The sequence below is a fragment of the Camellia sinensis genome, chromosome 4 (assembly GCF_055761805.1).
Source record: "Camellia sinensis isolate YWXY chromosome 4, ASM5576180v1, whole genome shotgun sequence".
In the NCBI taxonomy this organism is placed as follows: domain Eukaryota; kingdom Viridiplantae; phylum Streptophyta; class Magnoliopsida; order Ericales; family Theaceae; genus Camellia; species Camellia sinensis.
Window position 1 is genome coordinate 193649206 of NC_138964.1, and position 12497 is coordinate 193661702.

General features: G+C 37.9%; 1 protein-coding gene across 11 annotated transcripts; it reads right to left on the minus strand.

The window, feature by feature from the left end:
• Positions 1 to 572: 572 nt before the first annotated feature.
• LOC114280055 (uncharacterized) lies at positions 573 to 10820 on the minus strand. 11 transcript variants are annotated; one of them, XM_082867231.1, is made up of 9 exons: positions 10342 to 10820; positions 6313 to 6386; positions 6039 to 6225; positions 5626 to 5955; positions 5368 to 5542; positions 3207 to 3268; positions 2135 to 2240; positions 1627 to 1735; positions 573 to 770 (listed from the first exon to the last, which is right to left on the minus strand). In XM_082867231.1, the coding sequence occupies exons 1-4, from the start codon at positions 10586 to 10588 to the stop codon at positions 5642 to 5644; spliced, it is 822 nt and encodes a 273-aa protein (XP_082723357.1). In that variant the 5' UTR covers positions 10589 to 10820; the 3' UTR covers positions 573 to 770; positions 1627 to 1735; positions 2135 to 2240; positions 3207 to 3268; positions 5368 to 5542; positions 5626 to 5641. The 11 variants fall into 11 exon arrangements, with proteins under 11 accessions (XP_082723357.1, XP_082723359.1, XP_082723358.1 ...); XM_082867233.1 differs by having other exon boundaries at positions 2135 to 3268; positions 6319 to 6386; XM_082867232.1 differs by having other exon boundaries at positions 2135 to 3268; positions 6316 to 6386.
• Positions 10821 to 12497: the final 1677 nt, after the last annotated feature.

Sequence of the window (12497 nt, forward strand, 5' to 3'; positions counted from 1 at the left end):
ACTACTTGGTATTGTATTGATTTCAATCTGTTTTGATGTTTGCAATGTGTATGGCATATTTGGCAGATTTCGGATTTGCTTAAGTTGAAAGTCTTAACTTCATGTATGAAGTTAATGTATTATGAGATTAATTTATACTCATGTCAATTATTTGAATCATTTATTTCATATGATAAGATGTGAAGAACATGCAAAAAATATGTTGCTCGGGGAAACCTAAATGGAACATTTCAAATCTATTGCAATAGTTCCCATTGTTGTGCATTGACCTTGTAACAGTTGCCATTATCCTGGCAATAGTGTCACCCAAAGCCCTCTTAGCTCTTTGCACTCCAGAAAAAACTAACTCAACCCACAGTTCCATAGGAAAATCTCAGAATCAAATATAGAAACAACAATATTAACAATCACTCTGTTGTCAACTAAAAATAACATCTTCAACCACCTTTGTGGTAACCTTAAAAAAGAACTGTAGAGTGGTAACATCACAATAGTCACAGGAGCATATTTTAATTTCCCCTGCTTCCTTGATTATAATTTTTACTTGCATATAATTAAAAAATTTACGCTTCTCATAATTAACAACCCAAAATAGGACGGCTCATTTAGTAAGGTTACATCTATCAAATCACATGTCATGTATCAATCTCATCTGTTTATCAAATATCTTGTGTATCAATCTCATATGTTTATTGAACATCTTGAGTATTTTCTGTCCCTAATGAATTAACTGCATATCGGCAACATTTCTCCAAGACAGCATCATGAACCTGCAAAATATCCACCACTCATCAACCAAGGAGAAGATTGGAAAATTTTAAATATTATGGCCATAACAAATAAAATAAATAAATAAAAGTACCTGCAAAATAAAAAATAAAATAAAAACAAAAATACAGGTTCCAGGATCAGAAAGCTATAAATGCATGATATCGTGAAATAGACAACACATCCAATGGCTGTTATGTGTCCAATCCCATATACTTCACAGAATTTCAATGGCCCTTTTGTGTCCCATGAACTCTTGGAAACCTGGTGAACCAGAGTTAGCATCTATGCATGATAGATTAGATGTTCCAAACTAAATGGGACCATTAAGTTACCACACTTAACCAGATTGTGAAATGGACATGCCTGCCCAACAAATTCTTGAAGAACAAGCCCCCGACTGGGATGCTAATGAATCTATGGATATATCTCTTTCATAAAATAAAAAATATATATTTTAACATAAAAGGACTTCAGAGGAATGAGTTCATCATAATGTGTTCTAAATGCCTGTGAATGACCAAACCAGCCATTTAAGATTCCTAGGAGCTGATGAACCATGAAGTTAATGAGAAATTGTTCAACAAGCTAGAAAGATAAATCCAATGAAGTGATTGGGAATCTTTAGAAGATTAGTCAGTATAAAATTGTGATTGGGAATCTTCAGAAGATTAGTCAGTGTAACATTGCTTTTCTTAAACATGAACTACTCTGTGTCTGTCAAGTAGCCACATTGATCTGGGTTTATAGCACGTACATAAATGATGTTACGATCATTAATAAATTCTTTATTCGTAGTTTAGTGGTTGTTTTGTTTAATGATTTTGAAAATATATATATTTGAGGAGAGAAACTCACGTCGATGGCAGGAAATGACTATGACTTCATAAAGCATATAACTTTAGCTGTGCACTTTGAAGCATCTCAGATGTGGGAACAATTGAAGCAGTTCTTCACGACTTTGTCTCTGTGAGGGAAATATATACACATCAAAAAAAGGAAAGAAAAAAAAGAAACAAACAACAGGAGAATCTACTAGTGTGTTACACGAAAAAAATAAATAATAATAAATAATAAATAAATAAGGGCAAAATACAAAGCCCACAAAGCCGTAGTTAAACTCTTGTTCCAATGTCAAAAGTGGCAAACGCCAAGCAAATCAAATTGATAACCAAAATAGGAAAAGCTATAAAAAACAACAAATCTAATGGAATTTCTATGGTGACTTAGAAGAATTTGAGTGGTGTAAAAGTAGTTAGGTTGACTGATTTGTTCAACAAAATATTACAAACTAAGAAGATGGTTGATGATTGAAAGAAAAATGCTCTCGGTACATGTATATAAGAAAAAATGTGATATGATATACCTTGATGCCAATGCATCCATTCACATCGAGGGTTGTAAGTGTGTTTGAGCAGAACCTTGACAGGGTTTCCAAGCACTTATCAATAACACCAATAATACCAAACAAGCTGCGGTTTTTCCATCCATGAAATCAGTAACAGATGTTATATCAAGAGGAAACTTTTTAATAGCCAGGAGATGACTGCACGACCATACGATTTCACCATAACAGTATGGAATGGCCAATGCTTATCAATCTTGCTAGTACTCTGTATTTGATACTAGATGTGCATGTTGCACTAAAATTGTTTCAGCAAGGTTGCAATAAAATTCAATCAATAAAAAATTTGAACAATATGACAATGACTATCGTGTCATAGCTCAACTCAACTCAACTCGACAAGGCTTTATCCCAAATCCCAATTACTTTAGTGTAAGCTACATGGATCCATTTCCTTGAATTGATTATGATAAATACAGCTGCTTAAATTACAGATTTCATTTTAAGTTCATTCCAAATTATAGTTCAGCTTTCATATTTTCTGCATGCCATGTTCCAATAACTTGGGTATGGATGTCAGAGGTGTGTATGTGCCTAAAATCGGATTAATCTATTTCCAAATTTAAGAAATGAGGGACACAACTAAATGTGATATTACTTAATGCTCTTTTGTTTTTGTTTCTAATGCTAAAATGGTGTTTTTATGTAACATAGATCATCAACCACCGATACTATACCCAATTTGAAGCAACAATATCCAATTCACATAATAAGGGAGTTTTGACTTCATGGCATAATCGCATGGTATGCTCTTAAAAGCTTCTAAAGGCACAAACCAGACATAAAATGCATCAATTTTTCACATTCAATAATATTAGTCTCATCAAGATTTAACCCCAAGGGGGCGAGTGGTAAAGACATAAGAATAAGATCCAAGGTCTCAAGTTTGAGTCTCCCAAGGGGCCACTAGAGGTTTGTGGTTGTTAACTTCAGGCCATATGCTTTCAACGTTCAATGCATACAAAATACGATTTTAAAATGGAATCCAAAAGGCTTTGACTAAAAATTAAAATAAAACATTTCTACAACTTACACTAGAATGTTGAATTGGAGCACAAATTCCCATTAGTCCACATCCAAGATGCTCTATACCATCTTCAAATAATTGGACTATGTTATAAGTCAATTTTTACCTTGTTCTTTCAATAATCAAACAATAACAACATGTTTTCTGTAAGAAAAAAGCACAAAATCTGCAATAGCACAAATGAATAGAACATGCAAGTGATGCAGACATATTTTCCAAAACCATAATTAATTTTTTTTTCTTGCCATACCCATTGAAAGGTTTTAATTTGCAATTGCAATCACTGCCAAACTTCCAAAGCATGGATAAGTTCTGTCAATGGCCTATTGGCATAATTGATGAGTCATAGGTACCAACATTTCAATAAGAAAAATTGAAAACAAAAGGAATAACAAATGGCATACTACCATAAAAGTTGCTATTTAAAAGCAAATTTAACTTAGAAGTCAAGAGAGAAGGTCAAATAATGTTTCCCTGAAGAGTAGGTAACATAAAACAATTTACTAAGGGCTATTAGTTTTGGGTCCTCCAGGTACCACTCCTTATTTCCCCATTATGCTACCTAATTAGACGCTACAGATTCACCGTAAATCTAAAATTGGTAAAAAAAAAATTAATACAAGAGATATAATTACTAATTTATTAAATATATGATTTCAAGGTCTAAAGATCGATACAAACAATCAAGAAAACTAATGGGTATAAGGGTAGATTATATGTATGCATATATACATACCTATATGCATATGATATGCTATCTCTATGTGTGTGTAAATATATAAACAATGCCCAAATAGTACACATTAATATGTGTTGGGGAGGGAAAAGATTGGGTACACACCTAACCTTTGACATAGTACACAGAGTGGCTGCCTCAAGATTTAAACTCATAACTTCAAGGTTATTAGGCTAAGATTTTTACCATTGAACCAATGGTCACCCCTGTGTGCGCGCGCGCGCATATATATATATATATATATATATGTATATCTTAAATATACAAATATGAGAAATTAACACTTCTCATAGGAAAATAAGTTTCCAGTAAACCAAGAAATGGGTAAACAAGAAGTATTATCATTGAATCTGTAAACAATGTTCAAGATTATCATTATCAAAGGGTTCAATAAAACCACAATACACATACACACAACGAAATGATTTTCTAGATAATAATTTTTGAAGAATTCATCAAGAAAATTGGTTGCACCTGTCTTCAACTAGCTTGAGTTGAAAGAAAAGAATTCATCAAAAAAAAAATTATTTATATTTTTTGGAAAATTTTGATAAAACTCTAATTTGAACGAGAGTGTTAAGATGAGTTGGGTTTTCCCATATCACACTAATCTTGCACATAGCTTTCAAATCCAAAATTTCATATCAGGAAGTACTAAACAATCCAAGAAGGCTCTTTTGATTCTAACATATTAATCAGAAACTCAAACAAGGTCTACAATTTCTTACATATCTATTGGTTTTCATAAAAAAAATCATATGATCAAAACAAGACTCAGATAACTTATTCTATCAAACAACACCATTCAAGCTCGATCCACAGATCATCTTAAGATAAGTAAAAACACCAATTAGATTATATTATTTTATTATAAATTTTCTTTTACACATTATTATGTTAAAATTAGTGTTTGTTTTATATGTCTAGATTTTTTATTTTACTTGTGTCTAATAAAAATTTGGATCTGCCAAACTTTAAAAAAAAATAAAAAAAACTAAAACTTAAAAGTAATTTTGTAGCTTAAAAACAGAGAAAATTTATTTTATATAAAAATTTACATTGTAAAAAAAACTTGTTTAGATTTTTCTCCTTAGGTACACTTTTAGATTTTCTCAAAAAAGCTTGAGCTGGGTCGCCTGTGTGTTTAATCAGCATGTAGACGTATAATGCTATAGCAAAGAGAAAGCAATTAAACAAATGCCAATATGATTGAGAACTGATGTTAATTTTGAATGTGAACAAAACTTAATATCCTCAGCTATTCACTTTTTAAGGTTAGGGTTTTGAAATCAAAGCCCTATCTTCGGTGGTTACAGATGTTAATTTTGACTGAGAACAAACCTTAATATTAGATATTCAATAAGGGTTAGGGTTTTGAAATCAAAGCCCCAATGGCACAGCTATCTTGGGTGGCTGTAAATAGGAACATACCTGACCTACAGAAGAGAGCTCTCGTAAATATTCAATTCGACTAGAAGGGAAAATATTTGCTGACAAACCCATGGTGGCGACGTGAACAGAGTGATGGCTTGTGAAGAAGATGTCGACAACGGTGGCGTGGATCGCCGACGGGGCTGGTGGTCTTTGGCCATGGTAGAAGCTTCGGCTATGGTGGAAGAAGACATATAAATACAAAATAAAAAAATAAAAAAATAAAAAAAAAAACAGAAAACATAGAAGTTAACACACCAAAGCTGAAAGCTACTCATCCAGTTTCCAGGCTTAGTTCAGATTGAACATTGCAACCAACAGAATTGCAGGCTTGTTTCCCACAGATAGGTTCACTCATTGACATTGGAAACATTGCTTGGACATTTCGTTGAGAAATGGTATTATCCAATTCTGTAAGCAATTGGGTGCTGTTGGGAAAACTAGGTTGTGATGATTCCTTCAAACATTTGACTTCTACACTGTCATGAGCCGATCCTTCTAACAACGAAGGATTGACAGCCTCAGCCTCAGAAGTAGTTGAGAGGCAAAGTGACTTTGAGTCCTCTTCCTTTTCAGGAGCTGCAGAACCTGATGAATTAAACAATTTAACGTAACAAGACAAAGAATACAAAGAAGAAAGAAAAATGATATGACATATATACGAATCAAACCTTCACATGCAGGCCTTGAACTCTCTCCCTCAGGCAAATGCCAAGATTTTGGTTTTCCCAATTCACCATCCAAGCCATTCTTGTTATTGTTTGGGAACATATTAGCCAAGGCATACAGAGTCTCTACCACTTCTTCCTCATCTTTTGTGATTGGCCGGCTTGGAGATTCATCTAGATCTTCTGGTTGCTGCAAATCCAATTCCGGTGTTAAACACAAAATGGCAAATTGAGGAAAATTGTAAAACATAATCTGAAATTCGGAGGAAGAGATTACTACTACATTCAGTCTGGATTTCTTTATGCCCGGTAATTCAACTCCATTGGTCCCATGGTTTGTCTCTTTCTTATCTGGGAATGGTGGAGAAATGGATTCACGGTTGCGCTTCTTCATGGTTGTAAATGTAAAAGAATAATTCCTTAACCTTATTAAAATCCAATCAAGTATAAATTATTGAAATCTAAAAATCTATCGAGAGCATTCAATTTTCAATCTTTCTTTTTTTTCCTTTTATTTTCTGATTTAGACAAGATGTGATAAATAGATAGATGAAAATTGCAGAATACATAAAGTATATAATATCAAATAAAAATTACAGAATCTTTCAATCTGGAAAAGAAAGGAAAAGCAAAGGAACAGTTCGGCAACAAAGCATCAAAGATGAGGAAAGTTCCAATTAGACCAACCAGATAGAGCCGAATTAAAATCTATGGGCTCCAACTAACTAACCCGAAAATCATTCAAAAAACTCCAATTGACAAGAAATCTGTGGGATATCATCACCCCATGTGAGGGGTGATCCTCCATGTGTTGCAAGGTTGGCCATGTTAGGAAGCCAACACACATGAGCTGGCCATGTGAAGCCAGCACACAAGATAGCTGGCCATATGCAAGGCCAGCCTCTCCATCTCCATTCTGATTGACTATAAATGGAGGCTAAGGGGAGGGTTTGAGATAGTGCAGAGCAAGCCACAGAGAGTGAGATATGTGAGGCGGAGAGACCGTCTCCCTCGGTGTGAGCGAGGGAGACGGGTGAGTGTGTGAGTGAGGAGAGTGTGAGCTCCTCCTCTATTGTAATCTTTCTGTAATATCTCCATTGTTATAGTGATAACCGGCTACTCTCCCGTGGACGTAGGCATTGAGGCCGAACCACGTTAAATATTGTGTCTCCTTGAGTGTGGGTGTGTTTTTCTGCATGGAATAATTTCTATAAGGTCTTGGGCGGGATCCCAGATCCCAACAAGTGGTATCAGAGCCTCGTTGGTGGCGTTTCGGAACAAAAACAGCGTTTTGTTTGAAACTGTCCAGAAATCGTATTGCTCGAAATTAGGTTTTGAGTATACCAGGAGCAAGGGCTCGAGAAGAGGAGTCCAACCATGTAAAGAAGACACCCAGAGGAGGAGTCACGCGCTCTCACGCGCTGCCTAAAAAAGGCAAGTGAGGCCCAGTCTCGGCACGCGCCACCACGCGCCGTGAGGCTGTCGGCGCGTCGGCCCAGTCTCAGCCACGCGCTCCACGCGCGGACGAAGGAAGAAGGTGAGTGGGAGCAGCGCGTGTCCACGACGCGCACGCCATGTGGGCCCACGTCAGCACTGACATGTCGGCCACGTCAGCAGCCACGTTAGCAAGAGTTGCCACGTGGTTACCACGTCATCAGCCAGGTCACCGCCACGTGGCCTGTCACGTCATCGACACATGGCCATAGAGCATTGCCACGTCAGCACAGGTGTGCCACGTGTCTGCCACGTCAGCAGTGGTGTTGACCAGTCAACTAGAGGCAGGGAGGGATCCAGTGCTACGCGGCAAGGGTGTAGCCGCAGGAGGAAGAATCCAGTGTTTCGCGGCTAAGGTGCAGTCGCAGATCTGAGGCGTACAAAATGTTTTGGCTAGATCGAAGCCATTTGGAGTCCGTTTTTGGTGATCCAATAGTGGTTTCCGACTATTTGGAGTATTCCGGACACATCCGTACGGTCAGATTTTGGAGACGGAGTTTCTGTAAAAATAAGGCAGATTAAAGTGGCAGACGGTGTCAGGGGCAGTGGACGGAATATTCTGTTAGAACACGGAATATTCCCTGAACTTCTGAAAATTGCAATTTGGCCCAGAATTTTCAGAAAATTATGGTGTGGCCCAGCTTTCGGGGATAGTTTTCAGTGAGGTCCCCGAAAATGCAGTGAAGGTTGGTCCTAGCTAAACGGACCGCTCCGGACGCAACCGTGAGGTCAGAATAGTGAAATTCTGAACGGTTTGGAAAGATTATCAAAACATGGGTGTTTGTCATCTTCAATACTCGAAGGAAGGTTGCTGGATATTGTGGAACGCTGCAGATTCACTGAAGAGGTTAGAATGAGCAGATTCTGACCAGATTGGACAACCAGATACAGATTGAGATAGATCATTGAAGACCAGAGGAGATCAGGCTTGATCAAATGGCAAATCAAGGGAGATCAGGATTGGTCAGGGGTGATCAGAGGATTGCAAAGATGATTATCTCCGGAGTTCGTTGGAGGATCTGGTTCAATCAAAAGAGAAGACCATTCATCGACGGATAGATGATTTGGCAACCAGTACAGGCTCAGGGAAATACTGTGGCTGTTGGAGCTACTGTATATGAGTAGGTACTAATGGTATGTGGACATGTAGAACAATAGTTGCAGAGGAGCATCCTAAGCGCAGAAGTACAATTGCAAACATGCAACATTGCAAGGGTACGCTAGAGTGTCGTACAGAGGCGCGAGAAGAGTGTGCAGCAGCAGGTTGGTGACAGTTCACAGGAACTTCCAGACAAAGAAATTGAGACAGGTAAAACGCAAGAGTGCGTGCCAAGGAGTGGCAAGTCTTATTTCTCTATGGTGGTTTCTTTAGTTCCATGGCAGCAGATGATAGAGTTGATGCAGATCTCTCAAGCAAGCTTGACGTAGGGAGACCAGAAGCCATGGGTGCGAGCACTATGCACGGAGTTGCATAGTGGTAACTTGTACAGACCGGTGGAAGTTGTCTTGGCAGAAGGGCTAACTGTCAAACATCAGTACGGACGTACAAGTGAGACAGAACCGAACATCAGGGATTGCAGCACAGACAACGGGCGTATGAGATCGCTGGGAAGTTGTTCTGAAGTGCAGAAAGCAAAGGCTGGTTGTTCAGAAATAAGCTCCGAGCAAGGAAAATTGAGGATGTTGATGTGTCAAACTCTGAAGTTTTCTAGTTGCTCCCGTGTTCATCATGCAAGGAGTTGCACGGTAATGCATGACAGTCAAGGGCATCCCAGCAGGGGGTGCAGGACATCCAATCAGGGGGTGTCGGATATCTTGGTTGCGCAAGTTCAAGCATAGCAGGTATAGACATCCGAGACAGAAGTGTGGAAGAGATCTGTGGGAGATAGGAGCAGAGGCTCTCTCCAAATCAGAGAGTGGTGTGAGTTGAGTTGAGGATGTAGGATTCCCTCCTCCTCTTATATCTCTGGTGTATTATCTCTAGCTTCAGGGGGTGCAAGCATCTCAGTGAGGAGATGCAGACTATGCTGAAGACATCCGAGACAGGAAGCGTGGAAGAGATCTGTAGGAGATAGGAGCAGCGGTTCTCTCCAAATCAGAGAGTGGTATGAGTTGAGTTGAGGATGTAGGATTCCCTCCTCCTCTTGTATCTCTGGTGTATTATCTCTAGCTTTCAAGGGATGCAGCGTCTCAGTGAGGAGATGCAAACTATGTTGAATTTGGGCGTGACAAGATTAGCAGCAATGTGTGTTGTGGATCACCTCACATGGGTTGAGGGGGTGATTTGTGGGATATCATCACCCCATGTGAGGGGTGATCCTCCATGTGTTGCAAGGTTGGCCATGTTAGGAAGCCAACACACATGAGCTGGCCATGTGAAGCCAGCACACAAGATAGCTGGCCATATGCAAGGCCAGCCTCTCCATCTCCATTCTGATTGACTATAAATGGAGGCTAAGGGGAGGGTTTGAGATAGTGCAGAGCAAGCCACAGAGAGTGAGATATGTGAGGCGGAGAGACCGTCTCCCTCGGTGTGAGCGAGGGAGACGGGTGAGTGTGTGAGTGAGGAGAGTGTGAGCTCCTCCTCTATTGTAATCTTTCTGTAATATCTCCATTGTTATAGTGATAACCGGCTACTCTCCCGTGGACGTAGGCATTGAGGCCGAACCACGTTAAATATTGTGTCTCCTTGAGTGTGGGTGTGTTTTTCTGCATGGAATAATTTCTATAAGGTCTTGGGCGGGATCCCAGATCCCAACAAAATCGAACAAAAAGTAGAAAAATTTATATTCTCGTTTCACAAATTACACACCTGACCGTAGCTTCCGAGGAATAGAGGCATGATCAACTGTGTTGCATTCATGAAAAACCTTTTGGGGAAACCTAAATCTCTTGCTAATACTTGTCGTGTTACGAATCTCATCTTCAAATTCAGACCCAGCACAACCCATTTCGCCGTTTTCGTTACTAGAATTCACTTTACCAACAACGCTCAATCTTCTCATTCTTTCTTTCTTCAATTTCTTCGAGAAAACAGTGCCCTCAAAATTATTATTCATACCTTCAAATCAAAACAAACATTCACAAGAAATTATATGAGTTTTGAGAAAAATCGAATAAGGGACAACAAAGAACAACCCAGAACAGGGCAGATAATAAGAAGACACCCAATATCAGCAAATGCTTATCTCAAAACCAGGAGAAAAAAAAATTAAAAAAATTAAAAAATAAATAAGAATAAACAGGTAAAGACAGACAGCCATTGATGAGTTTTGTTGTTTAGCTACAACAAAAAAAACGTAAAATTCAACATGTAAATTTGTCGTCAAATGATTGTGGATTCGCAGGCGAGGACCGACTCGCTCCTCCACGCCTCATGTCTCGATTTTTGTCCATTTCCTAGACGATAACAGAAACACAAACATCGAATTGAAAACGGCTTCAACGGCCCAAAATTCGATCGAACCCACCTCAGATAATGCTTCCAAAAACAAACCCTTCAGAGAAAGGTGAAGAGCAAGAGAGAGAGGGAGGCCAATCGTTCTTCTCTCGCTATGGTGGAAGAGAAGAGAAAGGTGAAGAACGGTGGCCCCGACGCTTGACCGTTGGACTTCGACAATCTCTGCAGCTTCGGCTATGGTGGAAGAGAGGAGGGAGGAGAAGAGAAGAGCAAGAGCACGAACCAGACCAAGAGAGGGAGGCAACTGACTTGGGACCGTTGGACTTCTGATTTTGACAACCGGTTAGACCGGTTGCCAATTCAAAATTAAATTATTAAAATAATTTAATTTTATGATAGTTATAAGATAATATGGTATATATAAATAATTAAATATAACTAAGTTATGAGTTAATATGAGAATAGTTATGATTTATATGATATTAGTTATGATATCAAATCACATAATTTCATAACTAATGTATGGTACATCCAAATGTACCATAGCATCACCCACCAAACAGTTCTAATGTAATGCTTATTCACTAAAAATTTTATTTATAATATATTTTTTATCAAATTTTTTTATTTATGAAAATGAGTTCGCCCCAATTGAACAAAGGGAGCAATGCATTCAATGTTGGGTCCCCATTTCTATCAACTTTGGAATCCTTTAAAGAAGATTTCGAGGGCCTGATTGGTTCACCTGAATTTGGGTTTTGGATTCATTTAACACAGCTTTACGGCCGACAAGAGGACTGGACTATGGGTTCCAGAATTAATGGAGTTATTAAAATATTGTTTCAAATTGATATTAAAATATAAAAGGTTACTTAACTTTGAATATATGTAATTTAAATGTTGAAGACGAAATGTAATTAACTTTTAAAACAATTATGGTAAATTTTTTTTTTAAAGTTTCTTATCAAATGAAAACGTGTGCACAGTTCTAATTAAAACAGAAGAAAATTTTAATCCTTGCCCTCGTAAATTTGACCGGGATAACTCCCTTCTATATCACTATTCTTCATATCTCTCCATACCCTATTTTGTCGATTCTCAGGTCCACAATGATGATTCAAACTGTTTATCTCACATGCCTAGTAATAAAGATGAATTGTGTAAAAAAACTAATTTTATCAAATATTATTAGACATATGAACAATTCAAATCACTATTATAGGCTAAGAGTGGAGTCCACGAAATGAAATGTGAAAAAGGAAAATAGTGGCATGGAGATGAGTCCTTTTCAATACTCCAAAGACAGATTAGGGATATCATTTCCTAATTTCTACAGCATAGTCCACACACGAATTGGTGTTAGATCAATTTTGTACCATCTCATTCTGAGTAGATAGTAAAATATAGTATAGAAAATGGTGTGCTTGTAACCAGACTTCAAAATTCACAAATTTCCATAAACGGTTTCATCCCATGTTTAAGCGTCACCAATGAACCATAAGAGCAAAACAATAATACTATAATTAAAAACAGTAAAAATAAATTTTTTAAAAAAAAGTACAAAACAA